The 20,837-nt window shown below is 39.9% G+C and overlaps 1 protein-coding gene across 1 annotated transcript in view; it reads left to right on the forward strand.

Annotated features, from left to right (window-relative positions):
• NSMCE2 (NSE2 (MMS21) homolog, SMC5-SMC6 complex SUMO ligase) overlaps positions 1 to 20,837 on the forward strand; it is a 133,001-nt gene that overhangs the window by 17,736 nt on the left and 94,428 nt on the right. The window contains exon 3 of the mRNA XM_069005473.1: positions 9,724 to 9,830. Coding sequence (XP_068861574.1) covers positions 9,724 to 9,830 — 107 coding nt within the window. The remainder of the gene's footprint in view (positions 1 to 9,723; positions 9,831 to 20,837) is intronic.

Below are 20,837 nucleotides of genomic sequence, written 5' to 3' on the forward strand. Positions count from 1 at the left end.
TTCCTCCCCCATCTGTTTCATTTTGGGTTGGTAATGTTAACGTTTGAGTGCTTGATGAGTGTTTGTGTCTGCATGAAGCTGTTGCAGTTGGTTGCAGAAACTTAGCTTGGATTCTGTGGGGTTTTTTGTGTGTGTGAATGTAACTATGACCACTGAACTGTGCTGAAATAAGACAGTGATGGATTGTCTTGGAGTGAGGGGATTATCTTGGTCTTACCTTCCTGTTTGATATGTGTTGTATTGCTTTCCCTTGTACTAGAGCTCATGCACACTGCAGTCTGCTCATGGGGCTTTGTGTGTGCTGCACCTGCAGAGAGCAGGTCGCTCAGCTTTGGTGGGCACTTTGGTGGTCACTCAGCTTTGCTGAGCACTTTGTGCACAGCAGCAGGACTGACCTGTGTGCAGTGAGGGACTGAGGGTGAGACCTGTGCACGATCCAGATCTCAGCTGCGTTGGGAGGCCACTGTCCCATGCTCTGTCCCACGTCATGGCCCCGCGTCTGCCTAGGACAGTGCTGATGCACCATGTGGCTCCTGTTTCCTGTGGTGCCACAAGTCCAGTCTGTGCAGTTTTCAGCTCAGAAGTAGCTTCATCAGACTCAGATATTATATGAGCCCAGAACCAAGACAGCTACATTTACTGAAACATTACAGTGACTAAATAAGCTGTGATGAGGGCTTGTTAGCTCTGAGCTAGGCTGCCTCCACATCAGGACAGAGAAGTAATGTTTCTGAGAATCTTGATGGTCTTGGGTGAAAAGGGCTTATTTTTGTATCTTACTGATACTTTTTTTTCTGAAAAGTCTTTCCGACCCATTTCCTGTTTCCCCTAAATGGAGGAAATTCTAAGTAATTACTTCATTTAGTTTAATGAAGGTACTCTTTGAATGAGCTTCTCTGAGATGAGAAATATAATTGGTTCATTAACACAAGCAAAGTTTTTCTTGCGAAAAACCTGATGATATTATTTACTTCTGGCTCATAACAATCATGCCTTTTATTAGAGACAGACTTGCACTTCACACCAAAATACTTATTTTTCACCTGTCAGTGCAATTTAAAATATGAGAAGAATTGGTTTTTGGTAAGAGAAAGCATTAATACAGTTGACTTGTAAATAAAAACTGCATGGATTATCTCTGTAGAACTCATAATGTGCCAGTAGAGGTCTTGAGTACAGAAGAAATTGTGATTTAAAAAGATCTAACAAGTTAGAAATGAACTTGTTGGAAAAAAAAAAATATTTTGCTGATATTAATTTCCAGAGGACTCACAGATAAAGAAGCCTGTGAGTCTTTTATAAAATTGTAAAGACCCATTAAAAGTCTTGAAATAAAATTCTTCATTTTAAATATCAGTTTTACTAAGTATTCTGAGAGATCAAAGAGTAGCAATTACAAGACCTTAACAAATACTTCCCTGTTCCTTGTAAGGGAAAATGTGTGAAGAAAATTTTTCCCTAATTCCAGTGTTACCTTAGCAAGTTCTGAGAGGATGAATTGGGTAGAAGGATAGCACTAAACCCCTTATTTTTAAATATTCCCAGCCCTCCCATCTCTCCTTCTGAGTAAGGCAAGGACAGCAGCAACTTGGGGCACTAAACCAGACTATTGTGTGCTGCAGATGTGTCCATGCCTCCAGAGGCATGAAACATTTTGTTAGCCATAGGAAAATCCTTTTCCATTAAAATTAGTAGTAAATATTAAATGTTGTTTTCAGCCTTAATTTCATCATATGTTGAAATCCACTGGGAAGAGTGGGATATGTGTGTGTGTGTGTGTGTGTGTGTGTGTGTGTATGTGTATGCATGTATGTATTATATATATTATATATTATATATATATATTTTAGGAAAACATGGGGGAGGTTTGCTGTTTATTTTATGAGAGTTTGCTGAGATTTCTCTAAGAAGATATTGTATGCCTTGTGCTTACTTTGAAAATACACAGGTGTGGTTCTTTCACCTTTTTCTTGGCAAATAAGTTGATTTTAGGAAGTTTTCCCCCCCATTTCTACCCTGCTGCAGTTTGCTACCCCCTTAATTGTACTGGTACTGCCATTTGAATACTTGCACTTCAGATTCCATTACTGGAATAGCGTAAGTTTGGGTTTGGAGGACATATTGCTATTTTTAGCTTGAATTTTTTCATTAATCCAATTTATAGTATGACCCTATGAAAGGCTATATTATCCTGGCTGGTGAGCGGCAGAGGATGAACATAAGAGGAACAGCAGGGATGAGTGTCTAGGGAAATGACCTGTGAAACTCACTTTCTTGCCAAAGAAAATGTACACAAACCTCAGCCTTGGTGTTTTCTTGCTGCTTGTCTGTCAGCATAACTTTTGTTTCTGTTCTTGAGCTTGTGGACATAGTGTGGAGGAATGCAGATTTACTCATTTGCTGAAGAGAGAACTGTAATTCTGGATGGATATCACAGTAATGCCAGGAAACTGATGTAGAATTATGATAGTGCAGAGCTTAAGTTGCTGCTCAAAATGGTTTCATCTTGTGAATGCTTTATCCTCCTTTCAGTGCTTCTGCTTACCAGTTATATTGTCTTTGTTAACTTTAAATTAGTCTTTCTGTAAAATTAACTAGGCATTTATTGGTTAAAAAAAGATTAACCTCACCATGAGCTTGGAATTTAGTAAGGAGAAAAGAGGTGCTGGTCAAGTGCTGGTCTCTTTTGTCTGAAGGGAGGGACGTAGTCTGGGAATTGTACAGGCCTTAGTGTGTAGTCAAGCAAAAGCCCATTTTTGCCTTAGAGTTTGGTCAAGCAAAAGTCCAGATTTGTTTGGGAACTTGTGTGCGTACTGCCTGTCTTCATGTCTTGGTGCTGCATCAGTCATCAAGTATAGAGCTTACAATAGCAAAAAATATGTAGATTTATATAAAAACTATTTTTCTGTTTCATAGCAAAGTATGTTTACTGTTATGAGTGATTAGTTTATGTCTTTGTATTATTTGTGTGCCTCAACCTAAATTAAACCATCACTATTTGTGTTGAATAATATTTTACTTTGGATTTTATACAGCAAAGCAAGTCAGCACATGTTGGAGTGTTGCTAAATCAAATTCTGTGTGAGAACCCTGCTTATTTCATTAGCTCAGTATAGTGTCAGTTGGTGTTCAGAGATAATGCTGTTCTTTACATTACAGTCTGATTGGGTACTGTGGCCGATATACCTGGTCTCATAGATCCTTGCTACTACTCTCACATCTAAACTGGGATCATTATAGCTTTTTAGCCTTCTCCTGGTAGTCTGGAGAAAAATAAGTACTGTAAGGAAGTTGCTTTCAAAAGCACTGTTGGCCTTGTTCTGCTGGCGATGGAGTTTAGGGCAGTTTCACGTTGAGCAAAAGTGTCATGGTTATTATAGAATAATACAGCTATTTTCAAAAGTGGTTAGTAATGCTGGGTGCCTCAGTTTCCCTGTGCCCACTCTGAGATGACTGTTTTCAGAATCTGTGCAACTCCCACTCGCTGGAAAGGCTGGCCCCTTGAGATGTTTCAAACTGGGCACTCAGCAACTGAGATGTTTCAAGGTGGGTGTTCAGACCATGCATGGTCCGTTTCTATTGAAATTCTGACTCTCTACAATATAATGTACTTGGGTTTCTCTTCCATGGGATTGGCAGGAGCCTCCTGGGCCACTGACTCTCATCTGTTCCTATTTCAGACAGTCATAGCCTACAGGGAAATGGTTTGTAATACAAGACAAGAGTTTTTTCATCAGGCATAGTTTGTAATCTAACAGACACTCTTGGCTCAACTGACTGTAAAAAAAAAAAAAACCTAAACAGAGAGAAACAGATAATTGAAGATTTTTTCTCCATTACTTGCTGGATAAATTGAATGTTTAAATCCAGACTGAAAAGCACAGCCCATTCTTTTCCAAAATACAACCTCAGAAGGCTTTATTCAGGTACAGGAAAATGCTTGACCTAAATTCGAGTATTGCAGTTTAATTTGCAGTTTCTTAACAGAAGCCCAATAGAAATTAAGATGAAACTTTAAATGTCGTTCACAAGTGATAGGTCTGGTGCAGCCTGTGTTCTTCTGTTCCGGTCTTTCCTTTACAAGTACTCCTAGTCCTGCCTCACGTGCTCCTCTCAATTTTGCTCCTTCTACTCAGATTTTTTCCATGGTAGAATACTGGAAACTCTCCTCCTTTGCTTGAGAGAACTTGAGCTTGAACTCACTTTTCACCATCTTCCAGAAAAATGGCTTAGAGGTGAGGTTGTTGAATATTGAAGAATGTCATGGAAGCCCAGAATGGCTGAGGCTATAAGGGACCTCTGGAGGTCATCTTGCCCAACCCCTTGCTCAAGCCCGGCCACCCACCTCATAGGTTTCTCTTTCTGTCATTCATGTAATTTAATTTAGTGAGACACACCTCCACTTCACTGGAGTCTGGTATCTAGGTGAAAGTATTGGTCTTTAAAATCATTCATGCATGCTCGATCTCTAACTCTGTGTGCATGAAAACGTTCTATGCAAAAAAGAGTGGCTTCATTAGGGGACAGCAAGAGAAATATATCTTCAAATACTCTGCGGCCCAGTTAAGGCATTTCCTGAGAAGGTGGAGGTTTCATTATGACTAGCCTCAGCAGTAAGTAGCTTCTGACTGTTACATGGAGGGAAATTTTGCGATTACTGCCCCAAATTCCCCTTTACTCCACCAATTGCCATTCCCTGTATGGTTGTTGCCCTTCTTATCAGCAGTAATTTTTCTTCTCTTACTAATTGCAGTGGTTAGTTCCCTATCCAGACAGCTCCATGGAGATATTTTGGGCATTCTACTTTCAACCATTTCTCTATGTGAAGGCACCTGCATTCAGGAGATTAATTTGATTTTCTCCAGTTTTTTGCTGTTCCTTTGTATGGCTTCTCATTTCTTTTAGTTTAGAATTTTCTGGATTAGCATTCTGCTCTTTCTGCAGTCTAGTAGATAAAATATGTTGCAGGTCAGGGAAATGACATTTAAAAAGAGCTCTTCAACGAGAGTTTTCTGAGTAGCTGTCCATGTATCTACAGGAGAAAAAGTGACTGTGTACCCTCAGTGCTTCAGAAGCAATCAGTGTCCTATTTAGGTACCTCTTGGTCTCTGTAGTCTGGAGTGCTGTGGCAGGCTTCACTCCTGTCTAGACAGACAGGGAAAATGAGACAGTGCTCTCCTACGTAGGTCTGTATCCTCTCACTGCTGAGCATCACTACTGTCGTCTCCAAGTGTGTTGTGAATCTGTTCTGAAAGAGTGTGGGTTGGTTGAGAGTTTTTTTCAAGACCTACTGTCCAACTTGAATTATCAACAGTTTTGAGTAGACCAGAACTGGGGGTGCAGAGGGGAGTCTTAACACTTGGATTTGTAAATGAAGGACTTATTAAAAACGACAGCAAAAATACTTAGCTTTATCCTGAATTGAGGACATATTTTATCCTCCAGAAGATGGAACTAAATCAAGGAGTTGGAGAGCTTGTGTTTCTCTGCTGTCAGCAGTAACTTGAAACCTGCTGGCAAAGTGTGTATTTTATCTGCTGCTGGGGCATATGAAGACAACTGCCTACTACCACTGTTGCTAATGGCTCAAGAGATGGGTGTTTGTGTTATGAGTGTTTTAAAAACCTGAAATTTACTGTCAAAATTTTTGGGCAATGGTGTACCATTCCTCTTCTGCCTTGAATCATGGGAGAACCAGCGTGTAGCCTTAAATTTCAAAACAGACTATTATGTAGTGCCAGAGGCAGAAATGACATGCCCTGCTTTCTTTAAATTGAAATTTTGACTTTTATTAGCCAATACTATCAATATATGAGAGTATATATGTATACATTTTAGTCCACATTGTGCTTAAGCATTCATTTTAAGTACATTTGTATTTGTAAGTTTGGAGCTTTCCTGTAACTTCATGGTATTGCAGACTATTTTGTGTTTAAGATAGTCTGTGGTGGAAGTGAATGCTTATTTAGATTGCTGTGTACTGGCTGCAGGGCAGCCATAATACCCTAAATAAGCAAATACTGATGTGGTAACTTGTGCACAGAAAGAGGTAGTTGTGAAAAATCTTTAGAATTTTTGCTAACTTGTGGATGTATACAGGAAACTAAAGTAAATATGAACTCAGATGTTAGGAAATGCAAGTTTTGGATAAATTTTAGATGAATGTTACTATAGGATGTATTAAATCAGTGCTGACTTGACTATATTCCACACTGTGGGTTCATGATACATAACTTAGTCTTGACTGATTGTGGTTTAAATCAGCATTAAGGCACTGAAGCATGACTGGTCTCTTTAGAAGTGAGAAATTGAAACCTTGCTAGTCACTTTATGTAATTTTGTTCTTTAATTTTTAGGGAGACTTTTCGGAATAATATCCCTGTTTCCATTATAATAAGAGATCATAAAGTTGTGTGAGCTGGAATTCATAATTGCACACTGTACATATTCAGCCAGCTAATTTTAACATGATGCACGTGGGCCTTTGAAAATGAAATTATGGCCTTGAACTGGGCTTTCTCTGAGTAAAAAATGTAATATTGCAAAATGTGTAATCTCTGAGTGGTGAGGGAAATGACTTGTGAAGAAGTGCTTACTAAACTCAACATCTTTAGATAACAAGGAGACTACAATATGCACTTCAATGGTATTTCGTGGCAGTAGCTAAAAGCATATGCAGAGTTTGGAATGCATTCCTTAGATATGAATTAGAAATAAGATTAGGATAACTTTTGATTAGATAACAGAAAGGCACTCATCCAGCACTTGCAAAGGGTTTGATTTTGGTTTTAAGTTAGATTGTTGGCCTGCAGAGTTCAAGGTTTGAGTACTTTGAAGAGTTGTCTGGCTTTGTAGCTGGAGTCTGGCTGGAGGGGGTATTCAGCAGTCAGTGTGTTCCTGGTCTGCTGGCAGTCAGTCAGTGCCTTGAATCTCTTTATGGTGAATCTCCACTGTCATCCTCATATGAAACAAAAGCTTCAGCAGGGCTTGCAGAGTGAATGACAGACTGCCTTTTGAATCTTTCAAAAGCCTGATGTGATTATTAAATTTTAATTATTTTTGATACTGTAGTGCTGTTAAACCAATGGGTTGGTGGGATTTGTGAGAATGAGTTGTGGGATGGTGTTGAGGAGAGAGAAGTATTTTCTTTTCTAATTTCTTGTTCCTTAGTAAGATTAGGTCAGCTGGTGTGTTCTGATTAGTCTATGGTGGAGTCTGTTGTAAAGGCACCTTGAAAGTGCTGGGATCCCTGCCTTGGTGAGCTGTAAAACTTTATGCCCCCATACAGTCACCCACAGTTACCATGTGCACCCAAGCTCTGCCCTGCATCTGCTCCCTACTAGGGAGGGGCAGAAATGCTCTTGGCTCTTCAGGGGAAGGGAAAGCAGAGGAGCCTTGCACAGCACGTTATTCTGTGTGTAAATGTAGAACAATGAGAGTTTTTAAAAGGCAAATAGAATAGCTTGTAATGTAAGTTTTCTTTCAAATCTTGTTTAAGAGATGGGGAGGTAAGTGGCTAGGAACAACACAGATTTCCTCTTAGCTCTCAGCACCCTATGGATTGAACTTCAGACAGAAAATGGACTTTAGCATCTGTCAATGAGCAGAAATAGGGTATGGACAACAGCTGACCTGTACAGTGTCTTTCAGATCTGTCTGTATGTCCATAGTGTCTCCAAGGCCAGGCTATGATTGTGTGTTAGTCAGCAATTTCCTAGGATGTGTAACGTGTGTGAAAGAACAGCAACAGGGAAACAGCAGTGAACAGTACTGAGACTTAAAGCAGGCTGGTGGATGGGTGGAACAATCAGTACAGGAAGAATGTGGAGCAGGATGTAGTTGGAGATAATGTCCCTCTTGCCCGAGCTATGTTCCACCTCTTTGAGCTTTATTTTAATACATTTCTCAAGTTGCATGCAACATTATTACTCTTTACCTAAAGTTTAACTATTAGAAATGACAGCATTTATACAGCTCTCTTGGTATTTAACAATGCACTTCTTTTCCCCTAAAAAATTAAAAAAGTACTTAGGCTGCTGTAGTTTCTTTATGTTGTGGATATGATTCATTTTGGCCATGGGAGGAGAATGACAGTTACTTGCTACACAAACCTTTCCTGTGATTCATGGAGTGTCCTTTGTGTCAGCCTTGAAGGAGGCACTTCATATGCTTCCTAGCAGGAAGGAAAAATAGTATGATCATAGTTACCAGCTAGGGCATGGAAACTGGGGGAGAGGAAAGGGGAAGGGGAGAGGGAAATGCTGATTATTCAGAATAAAGTTGCAGGAATGCCAAGATTCTGTCTGCAGTATCCAGTCATCTATTTAATGAAAAATGGATACATACCAAGCCTATATATAATTAAGGGAAACATCATGACTGTAATTGCCATGTTCACAAAATAGTATAGCTTATTATGTAACTTCTTTTGTGTAAATATATCTTAGCACTTTTCCTTTGTTTCCTTGATCCATCATGGTTTCATATGGTGTGATGTTTCTGTCCCTGAGCAATGTGTTTCACATTTTGCTCCCAAACTGATGGCCATGTACAATACTTTGTGTCAGCTTTCTGCAGAGATGGATTTTTGTGTTCTACCATAATAACATAGTTAGCAACTTAAGCAATGTACCAGCTTGCCAGATCAGAAGACATTTTCCTTTCTTCACAAAAAAAGTAATTTACAAAGCTGTACTAGAATTTTCTTCCTAAAAGTAGCAGCACAGATTGGCTACTTAAGTGCTTTTAAAGAATGCTCCATGAAATTGCAACCCCTAAAGCTGCATGGCAGACCTTGGGGCTCTTTCACAGAGTCTAGCTGCTTCCAGCTGCTTTCTCTATACCTGGAAACTGCAGGGTAGGAATGAATGGAAGTAGCAGAAGTTTAAACTTAGGTTTCCTAACTTCCTAATTTCCTGCATGGATTCAGGGCTTGTGGCTGGCTGTCCTCCCGCAGTTGGCAGTATTTGGTGTGGTACATGCAGCTGTGTCAGGAATATACAGCTATGGCTGTTCAGCCCTGTAGCATCTACAGAGGGTCGTTATCTAAGCAGATGCACAGCAATATTAGAATAGGAAAGCAAAGATGTAGTTAGGGATTAAAGGAGTGGAATTAGGAGGAATGCAGAAGAGAATAAAAGTGGATATGAATTACTAATCACATGACCTGTGTTAATTGATTTTCCCTGGCAATTAGAATTTTACTGCTTGAATCACCAATGCTGTCGATTCTTCCATTATTTCCCGTGTTATAAAATGCTGGCTCTATTTTGATTTTCCTGTAGCTGTGTTTATTGGGGATAAGGGATCTAATTATAGCTGTGAAACTATACTGTACTGAGAGGGCATTTAAGTTTCTTCTGACTATTTCTGAGGCAATGTGATGAGTCATGAAATATAACTTTTGCAGAAAATATCCTGATTGCCTAATGACTAGGTGTTGGTAGATGAAATTACACATACTCTCTCTCGTTCACATGAAGCCAGGGAAGTGTCTTTCTGAGTAAGCTGTTTGTTCAAGTTACCCAAGAAATGTCAAAGATTACAGTTGCAAAATGGGAAAAAAAAGTATATGTTTGAGTAGCTTGAAAACACCTGCTGAGACTTAAAAATGCTTTAGATATTCATAACATGAATTCTTGTAAATAAAATATTTGTAAAGAAAAAATGCTGCCTGAAAATAATACAATTGATCACCCATGTCCCACATATTTTATTTTGCAGATGATGAAGAAGATGTTAACAATGTGGAAAAAGTCATGTTAGAATATGCTACAATGGACAGAGAACTTAATCATTATATAAAAGCATTTGAAGAAACCGTAAGTCAGGTAATTTATGTCTTCTCATAAAGTTATGAAAACATATCCTTATTTAAATAGTATCTTTTAAAAGACACAAATGTTACATTTAAACAATATGTAATTGGAAAGACAGCTCTTTGGCAGGTATAAAATACTGAAGTTAGTGGTACAACTAATATTTTTTTTTCCCCAGCTTGCTACAGGGTGGCAGAACTTCTAATTTCTCCCCACCAAACTCACACCATTGGGAATATGGGATGAGTAGTGCTTTGGAAATGGTTGAGGACACTGTGGTTAAGACACCCTACTCTCAGGTGATCCCACCTCATGTGTTGTGGAAGATGGAAGTGCTCATGGGTGAGGCAGCTGATTTCAGGAGCAGACTGATGGCTGTGGCTGTAGAGAACCGATATTTTAAAGTCTGCTTCCCACTGCCTTCCTGCCACCTGACTTGGCTGGTGCTTGTAAAGGGTGGGCTGGCGGATTGCTCGCTTAATGAATCAGGGTCTCGCTGTGCCCCTGGACAAAGGACGGACCAAGGACGGACAAAGGACGGACAAACTCCGGGCGCGGTGGCGGCGGCGGCGGCGCTGGCAGTGGCCGCCAGGGTGCGCCGCGGCCGCGCGCTGTCCGTCCCGTCCCGTCCCGTCCCGTCCCGTCCCGTCCCGTCCCGTCCCGTCCCGTCCTGTCCCGGGCTCGGCGCGTTCCCGCGCTTGGTTCGGCGCGTTCCCGTCCCGGGCTCGGCGCGTTCCCGCGCTTGGTTCGGCGCGTTCCCGTCCCGGGTTCGGCGCGTTCCCGTCCCGGGCTCAGCACGTTTCCGGCCTGCACTCGGCGCGTTCCCGGCCCGGCGGGAGCGAGCGGTGGCTCCGTGGCAGAGCCGGGCAGGGAGGGGGCAGGTCCAGGGCGGCCGGAGCTCAGTTTCAGGTCACATTGTGCCGGAAGAACTCAACTTCCCGAGAGACCTGCTCTGTGTGTCTGTACAGAGACTTCTCAGTGTCGCTTTTGTATGGATTTCTCTAGAAAAGGCAAAAGCACATCCCTGATTTCCCTTCAGGGTGGGAAATCTGTTTAGCAAAATGTTAAGGTAGCAGAGCTTTTCAATTAAACCTGCCTTGCTATTATCTTGCCATTGCTTTTTGTTCTTTTAAAATCAGTAAAAGGAGAGCAAAGCAATGCTTTTCCCGCTAGTGCTGTTGAGATGCCTACATGGTTTTTCTGTTGCAGAAAGGTTTTCCTTTCATATTTTTAAAAATCATCTGATGAGATGCTTAACTGAAAAATCTTCATCCAAATAATTAAATATACATGTTTAAAAGGAGTTCAAAAGTATGTCTACACCAGCAAGTGTTGGACAGAAATAAATACAGGCACTGTTCCTCATGTAGTCTTTAAATATACATTTTACTTCAGATGTCACTGTAATTGCAGACCTCCTGGTTTATATTGGATGGTTCAGAACTTTTTCCTTTTATTTGGACTACTCATGATTTTTAAAGCTTACCTAGTACATCGTAACATAGTCCTCATTGTTAGAGACTAATGATATATATCCAGACTTAAGTGAAATGTAGTTGGTTTATATTTTGATTATAAGCTGTTAAATATTTGATGTCTTATTGTTATAATTGGAATTTCAAGTAATTTTCAACAATGACTTTTTAACTTCTTTTGTTATTGCCATCTATCAGCAAAACACATTTTTTTTCAAGTTTAGGACTATAAAGAGCAAGTCTGTGCCTTCACCAACAACGTACTCAAATCCTGTTTACTTCAGATCACTCATGGTATTTTAGGTTGAGCACAGGTGTAACTGCATCCCTGAAGTGAAGGTGTTTTTGTCAGTTTTGGCAGGGCAGTGATACATTTGTGATTTTTAGGATTGAATTCAGCAGTATTTGTTGTGTGCATATCTTTGCTGGTGTGCAAAAAAATACACCTGGAAGAGTTGGTTTTCCTTTTCTCCCCTTTTTTTCACTAACGTAGCTTATTTGTGTTGTTGAAACAAGCTCATTTCCTGTTATTTCAGTCCTAAGGTTTTGAAATTGCAGCTCCAAGATATTTAACATATTTTAGAGTCTACATGATTATAAATTTGGTAATGGCTGATCTGTTAGCCTCTAGCCACACTTCTCCTGTCTCTGCTTCCTACTTCACTCTAGGGAATTGTCTGTACTTTCCCCTGCCAGCATCCTGAACAAACCTTTGCGAGTATGAAAAAGAAATGTATATAACTTCTGCTGCAGAACAGAGTTACAGTCTGTTCTCTGAAAAATAACAACTCTATAACAATGCTTTATTTTGGAGGCTAGCTTCATGCTATGCCTCTGGAACTGCACTGCCCATCTCCAGTTACCTGTCAGAGGCAGCTTAAAATCTGCTTCTGGGAAACAGATACTGTTGCTGAATTTAGCGCTGCACCTGGAAGTAGCTGTAAAGTGGCTTGGGTTTAAAATAGCCTCCACTGACTTGCTCCCTGGTTCCATCTGAATTCCTTACCTGAGGGCTTTGGGGAGTTGCAGCAGGTCATTAATTTTCACAAGCAGACTGTTCTTCATAGACAGTGTTAACAGGATTTGTCTCCAGCTGCAAAACACATTTAATCTGATTATTTTGTAAGTTTGTATGTTGGTGATTTTTCTGTTCTTTAGTTTCTGCATACAGCAGTGAACCAGAAAGTGTGTTAGAGTCTGTATTTCATGTTCTAACCAGCTGCTTCTAGTGAAATGTCCAACTGGAATTTAGCAAGATAAAGAGACAGCAGCAGTTAAAATATTCCTGATATATTATTTTACTATGTGTACCTTTAAATGGCATTGACAAAAAGATGATATTGTACAACCAAAGGATTGTAATGTAAATAACTAGAAACTAGCATGAGATATAGTCACATGTTTTCTCAAAGCCAGTTTTTTTGTTGATTTAGGCTGCAGTAGGTGGAATGCAGAAGGCGAGACATACCAGCATCCTCTTCTGGTTGAATCAGCAGCCTGTTGAGCAAGAATTGAGCGATTGAATCACGGTGTTTCCAACAATAGGCTGTGGGAAATCCTTTGTCTGTGGAAACTCCCTGTGCCACTGGATTTTCTTGTACCTGTGTAATGACTGGACTTCTGCTGCTTCTTCTTCTTTCATTTTTAATGGGTATTTTAAAAAGAAACTAGCCAATATTCAGGTCCTTTCCATGCAAAGTCCAGACAGCACTCTTATTTTTAGTGTAACAGCAAATGACTGATGGAGCTGCAGTATCTCTTGCAGATTTTTTTATACTCTTGAAATGGACCCAAATGATTAGGACCCAGAATCAAGTGTTCCCTACTCTGAGAGAGTTCTCAAATAGCCAGAATGCCAGCATATTGTGTTGTCCCAAATATAGATTCTTTCACCCAGTGTGCAGGAAGACAATCCACACACAGAGTCAAGATATTTGATTATATTTCATATCTGTGTGGAGAATGGGTTCTAGGTGGTAAATCCATAAAGTGAACACGTCTTCAGTATGCCAGGTGCTCATTTTTATGCACTGTGAACAATAAAAAATTGACATTTCCCATATATGTAACAACCTAACTGTGTAGTCATTGGCTTTGCATTCTCTCTTCTGCATGTAATTTTGCACTCATTTTACTGTGCATGCTCCGTGAGGAAGTGGCTAATGTGAGCAGGGGGTGATCATAGCCTATGGACAGGTATTTTACTGAATTTATTTAATGAGCACAACGTTCAAGCAAAGTTGTTCTTGGCATTGTAATTTGATTTATTGTGTCCTCCTGTTCTTACTTCTTGGGTCATGGCTCTTGGTTCCTGCAGGTTTGGCTATGCCCTAATTTTTCATAAGTTCTTTTAGTTTTCCTGTACCATCTCCTGGTACTTCATTTCAACAATTGTGCCTGCTCCCTCACTCCCACTCTGCTCTCTGGATTAGCAGGGATGGTGGTGGTGGACTGAGCAGTCTCTCAGCTTTTCAAGCATTTGGTTTCTTTGGGACTGTAAATTTTCTGAAGCTGGGGTAAATTTTCTGAAGTCCCCAGACTTCTCTAGATAAAATGAATTACAATGTATTGTAGATCAAAGTAGAGAACAAGGAAGACAAAACTAACATATAATGTTACCTTATTGTCACCTCTCTTTTCTTCTCCTTTAGGGAAAGGGAACCTGGGCTATTTTGTTTCTTTTGCAGGTGACAGGAAATTGTTGAATGTGGTGATGGCATCTCGGGCAAAGATTGCTTAGTGCTTCCTTTTGTAGGTTACTGCTTTGCCAAACATTGGTTTGTCTTGCTTGAATCGTGTCTGCCTTTTGCTAAACCTGAGCACTGTGACAGGATGAAATCCAAACCTTAGTGAGGTGGAAGAAACACAGAAGAGACATATTTAAGAAAAAAACTAAGAGAAGGAAGCACTCAGAATGAGAAGAGGCAGACAAAAAGTTAAAGGACATGGGCTTTGTAAGTCTTGAGATCATGTAGACAGATGGGGAAGAGACTGGTTGAAAGAGTGCTAGAAAGGAGGTAGTGTTGAGTTGAAGAAAAGATAGAAATACTAGATGTTGTGTTGGTGCTTGGGTTTTATCCCTACTTCTGCTAGAGCTTTCCCACGTTGTTCTTGGTGAATCATGTCTATCACCATGCTGCTGACATCTTTGTTTTCTGATTATCCTGCATGGAAACTGATTTGAGCAATTATAATTGTAATTTAATTCAAAGATAATCATAGTTTGAATGCAGGAAGTAAAATTAAATTGTTCTTTGTTGGGTTTTATCTGTAAAACTACTACATATGACTGATGTAAGTGTATGTCTTGAGAGGATTTGAAGTCTGGATGTGTTGGTCATTCATGCCTGTGTGATTTCACACCTTGTCAAGTGTTCGTTCTTCCTTTGCAAAGATGAGGGGTGCACCATGTTCCTTGTACAAGAGTGGTTTTGTTTCTACAGGATATACAGGAGCTACTCTTAGAATAGTTTTGTATTTTTTATGATAGTTCCTTCCTTTAGACCAGTCAGTTCATTCGAGTATGAATAGGAGGGGATGCTTGTTCACTGCACTCAGTAATTTAGAGCAGATTACTTAGTGTTGGGGTCTGCTACCTTAGTGGCAAACCTGAAGAGGGATAATTCCCTTCAGTGACGTAGGTCATATTCCAAGCGTGCAGCTTGTGAGTGATCTAAAAGCCTCTGCAGAAAAGGAAAGAATCCTGTTTAAAACTGCTGTACATTTAAATCCATGGTCCCTGTTAGATTTGTAACCTATATAGCAGAATTCTAGTTTCTTCACTTAAAACTTGTAGTACAATGCTGTAGTGATTTGGATGGTCTTCCTTGGTCTCATAAAAATGAGTGGGACTTATCTTTGTTAACCAGCCTCTGCCAGCATAGATTTGTAGGCCAGGAGTCCTACTGGAGAAGGTTCTGCCAATATGTCCAAGTTGTCTCTTTTGACAAAGCAAGCTAAAGCAACAAAACACTTCTGCAGTGGTAGCTCCACTTGCAGTGTGGTCTTTGAAGGGACAGCAAGGTCAAGCAGAAGGTGTGATTCCAGCCAACTCCCATCCTTGTGGCACAGCTATGGCAGCAGAGCTAATGTGATGACCAAGTCCAGTGTACGTGGCAAGTGCCAGCAGGGTCATCAGTGACTGCTGCTGTCTGTTAGAGACAAGACTGTGCTTAAAAATCAGATTGTCACTTAGTTTTCTGTTGGGATAAGTACCAGGAAGACTGTGAATCCCAAGGGATTAATGTGTTTTAGCTGATTTGGGACTCTCTGACAGTGACTGACACTGTGATATCCATTACAGTGTTGTCAGTGAAACAATTTTTGACATGGAGCTTCCTAGTTTCATCGAACAAACAGCCTTGTTTGGTGCTGACACTTTCTTAATAAGCACTTTACTCCTCTTTCTCCCTCTTGCTACACTGTCATGACAGCATGTCTTAGGGCAAACTGATGATCTGCAACTGTCACCTTCACTGTTCAGCTGAGCTCAGAGCATTTCCTCTGACATGTGCAGTGCATCAGTGTTTCTTGATTCTGAAATATTGTCTGCTAGCCATGAAAATTTTGAGACCTTCTTTTTATCAAAAAGGTCCTCTGCTGCACAGAAATTGCTCAGGAAGGTCTTTGTGAAGTACCAGAAAAATGGGTTTAGTGGAATAGATATATTTTTTCTTGGGCTGGCTGGGAGAATAAAAGAACTCTTGTAGTCTTTTGCTGCATTTATCCTGACTCTAGAATTGTAAAAGCAGATGATTCTATCTTGAAATTCACTCAGAGTGTACTGAAATGCACCATCAGCAGCAACAAGTCAAAACCCTGGTGAAAGATGTTGTACCTGTGCCAATGTCTTCCACTGAATAGTAAATAGATTTTTGGATATCTTGCTTCATCTTTAGAGTTTTGTTTTTAAACAATGGATGTCTTCTTGGCCGTTATTTTGGTACCTTGAATTCTAATTGGAATTCTCTTTAGAGCCTGTTTACTTGCTATCGAATATTGAAGCCACTTCAGACTCATCATTCATCTTACAGAATACGCAAAATATGGACATTGGATCAAATCCTTATAATGACTTGGGCAGGATAGTAGAGGAAAATAATATGTGGCTCTATAGTTAGGCCTCTGCATCTATATATATATGATGTCACCGGACTTACTAAAACTTTTACAGGCAAACTTACTTCTAGCATTAGCTAGCTATGGAGTTCTTTAGTATTTTAAAGTTTCTTCAGTGCAATTTCTTTGATATAATTTCTAATCAATAGTGTATTTCTTGCTCTGTCCTACTGCCATCTCCAAACAGTAATTCAAACAATAATTCAAACAATACAGAACTGTTGTAGGCATGTACTCTGCTTCCTGCAGAAACTGGGACAAAGATGCATTTCAACACATTTCTAATATTTACTTTATAATATTTGCTTTACTTTTTTGTGTGTCTCTCTATGTGTCGGGCTAAGCATTTGATGGCAGCTGCTTTTTTATTTTCCGAGAATTAGTGATCTGTGTGTGTAGTTCTCTACAGTTATATGTTGTCAACATTTGGGAGCTGCGATTAAAATACTTTTTTAGTGAGCAGCATATAAAGAAGTAGGAGTAGAGTTTTATTTTATGTGGGTTATATAGCACATCCTCAGTAATGTGTCTTAGTGTCTTCTAGCAAGCATAAAAATGTGTCCTGCTTTTTGGAGAACAAGCCCTGGAAACTCTTGCATATGGACATAGGTTTGTTTGACTTCACTGTGGTTGCTTACATTGGTCAAGCTAAACATTTTCCTAAATATTTGCATTGTCAACACTGTAGTTGCTGAAATGGCCCTTGGCTTGTGTGGGTAGGAGTGGGGCAGCAGGGGCCACAGCTGGTTAGCAGTGAAGATTTGGATGAGAGGAAATGTTCTGGACCTAGGGCTATCACATGGAACTGGGAGTTCTGTAGATACAGTGGCAGCAGGGATAATATTAAGAACAAATGTGGCCAAAGAAGTCCTGAGAACCACATCGTAATTTGAAAAGTGTGTTTGCTATGTTGGGCAGCAGTGCTCCCCAGTAGGTAGCAAACTGGCTTAGGATTAAGGAGGACTGGATGGAATTTTGAGGTCTACTCGCAGCTTGTGTGGTGGACCTTGACAAATTGTTTTACTCTGTACTTTGGGCTGTGGTCCTGTGTTCATTAACACTGCATTTGTGCAGTACCAAATCACCTGGTAGCACATTCTCATCAAATAAGCCAGATCACATGATACTGCTTATGCTGTCTGTATTCTGGCTGCAGAAGGACAGACACTACCTGATGAAGCATAACTCTGGAAAATTAGAATTGGCAGAGTGGGTTACACTCAACCGATGTGTCATGCAGCTGTCGTGGTTTTGATCTCATACGAGACATACTGAAACTGAATTTACTGTCTCGCTCAACCATGATCTCAGTCATGTGGACAGCATCCCGTATCACTGTCTGTAAAGAGATTTTTTTTTTTCTACCTGAAGAATTCAAAGCTAGTTGAATTCAATTTTTAATGATTTTATTTTAAAACTGAAGATTGCAGTTGGTAGTCTGAACTTTTCCTGAAATTCCTGAAGGTCACACATAGAGCAAATAAAAGTCTCTGATTTGGATCCCTACTTTTCTAGGCAGTGTTGGCATTTCAGAGTCAGTGTGAGTTAACTCTGTCTGGTTTAGCCTAGCCTAGAGAAAGAAGATAAAATTTTGAAATGTAATGAAACTGGTAGGTATTGAGGTAAGATAGCCTGATTAAAAAGCTATCTTAATCTCAAATAGTGGATTTTTTTTTTTTGTAGATGAAATTTATTATTGGAAACACTGGCATTGTAGTTTCAGTTGCTCAGTAGTGAAAATAGTCTTTCAAATTAATCATCTCATCTAGAAAGCTCCTGCTGACAGTCCAAGGATTTAAATCCTTGGAGCCAGGGGGTGGAGGTTGAGTGGTAAATGCTGGATGATTCTCAGCAGCGGGGGTTTTTACTTTAAATTAGTTTCTCCTGTTAATTGAACACACCCAAGTTGATCAGTGTCAGTGGAAAGGCAGTTTCTGGAATGCCTTCCATAAAATGTCTCCCTCCAAACACTGAGTGTTGTTTTAATTACTGTAATTGTTTCCAGAAATTGTATGTATGTGTTGGATACTTTACTATTCCTTCTCCAAAATTTTAAATGTTAGGTCACTCATTTAAAAACATTTTTCTCCTAGTGTATTTTTAAACTGATTTTATCAATAAAAATACCCAGTTACCCAGATTTTCCCTAAGCAAAATTCTTAGCGGATTTATAATGACTCACAGATACAATGTTGCTTCCAGCATTAACTAGATCACACTTTTTTTGTGGCTGCTACTGCCACATTAAAGAATTTAATGTTATTCTTTAATGTAATGTAATTCTTTAATGTTTTCATTAAAGAATTTCAGCTAAGCAGGAGTTAGTGGAAGTTGCTACTCTCATTCCTAGTTTCCTCATAAGTTATATTATTTGGGACTTTTTCTTGTTGAACTGTTCAATACTGGGTGTAAACAGGAGTGTGCATGCAACGTGTCGCATGTCATTTAGAATAGACCAAAGTCATATGACTTTGCAGTATGGTTTGTTGTGAATGTCTTAACTTTTACAGAACTGTGTATTTGGGGCCTTTGTTAAAACAGAGAACATTTCTTTGCTTTATTTTTTGATGCTGGGAGTTAAGAGCAACTTTTTGACATTTATTTCATTAAATCGAATAATGGGTTTCTCATTATTTTTAGCACATGCTCAACCTGTGCTGAAAATGTCAAATAGTTTTTCTCTCTCACATTTCACATTGCTCCTGTTGAGGGAAGGTAGTGCTTTGATTTAAAAGTAGCAGCATGGCTTCTTTGTGTTTGTGATGTGCTGCAGTATGTAACTATGCCCATTTTAGTGCCTAATGAAATAAAAAAAAAAAATCTGCCTAGTAGTATGTATGCATTTTATTTATTATCTTTCCAATTTGAAGAGGAGGTTTCAAAAAATACCTAAATCCTGCCAGAAATCAATACCAGATGTCACAGTGTCTCCCAAAAGTGGTCCCGTTGTTGATAACCTACTGTGAGTTACAAACAGTGTGCTTGATAATAAAGATTGGCAAGTTGAGCTAATTTCTCATCTTATTTATCTGAGCTAAGTGCATACCCTGAGCAAGCTGATTTAACCAGCTGAAGTATTTCTTTTGTCCTTAGACTTTTGTGTTTACACTGACAGTGAATGAAAAATATGTACATCAGATGCACTTCAAGCTTCCTTACAAAGTGCAAAGTTCCCATGTTAACATGTATTCACACATACCACACCAGATAAATTCTACAAAAACAGAGAAGTTAAAAGCTCAGTGATGTTGCTAGTCTTAACTCTTCTGGCACTCTTCAAACGTTAGTGCCTCACTGCACTGCCACTGCTTCTGTGTGAACGATTCACAGTGTTTGTTCAACTGGGTACTTATCCACTGCTCAAAGCTGTTATGATGCTGTTTTTTCCCCTGCAGTCTGTTTTGTGGGGGGACGATTGGATAGCAAGGGCTTGGATGCAATGGTGAGTTTACAAGAGTTGCTGGGAAGATGGCAACTCTGGTAGGGAAAACTTACAGGGTGTGGTTTTGTGGGTTGTGATAATTGTTGTAATAGAAAGTGTGGGCTGTAAATGAAATGTTTCTCCATGGATATTTTTATGCTTAGTTGGAGGTGATCAAGGGATACGGGTAAAGGCTGGGCTGTGCTAGAGGCAGTTTGGTCCATTTCAGTAAAACTGTCTGTTGAAAGAGGGAGATTCTGGAGCAGCTATTAACAACCCCACTGTATGCCCTTAGTCCTCACAAAACAACCCCACCTTTCCCCACTGCGCTCTGCTAAATTCCACTAATGATGAGCCATAGCCCTCACCACCATCTCTGCTCCATGGAGTGCTGGTGTTCAGATTGGTGGGCAGTTTCTCTGCCTTTTCTCTTGCTTCCCGAGTTCTTACATCCTGCTTAGGCTTTGGAATCCCTTTCTTGCCTTCTTTTGGCCTAACTCAGAGTTGGCTGTTGTTGGTTGGTCACTTGCCCTTGGGAGAAGACTCAGCAGTGTTGCCTTTTCTCTCACTGACAGCAGTACATTGTATCTCTTGGCAGATATAATCTGACAGAGCATATGGAAATACCATTGAACACTGTCTTGGGAGAATCTGGCCATTATGTGTGTCTCTCCCAACCCTCTATGAACTAATTCGACCTGAGTTTAATGAGTCATCCTCCTTAATCTATCAGTTAGGTTTGCAGATGCCTGGCCACCTTCGTCAGTCAGGCTTATAAACAAATATCAGACAAATCCCATCAACCAGGTTTATGTGCACAGCATAGGTCACTGTAGTTGTAATGGTTATTGCAGCTCAGCATGAATTTACACTTGGCCATTTCCAAGCCCCACAAAACTCAGACCCAAACCCCTTATACTAGTTCATTTGAGCAGTTATCTACCTGGTAAATTTTTAATAGGAAGAGATTGTTTTATGGTAAGGGAAAAATCCAGCTAAAGCAAA

This window comes from Aphelocoma coerulescens, chromosome 2 (assembly GCF_041296385.1).
Source record: "Aphelocoma coerulescens isolate FSJ_1873_10779 chromosome 2, UR_Acoe_1.0, whole genome shotgun sequence".
Classification (NCBI taxonomy): Eukaryota; Metazoa; Chordata; class Aves; order Passeriformes; family Corvidae; genus Aphelocoma; species Aphelocoma coerulescens.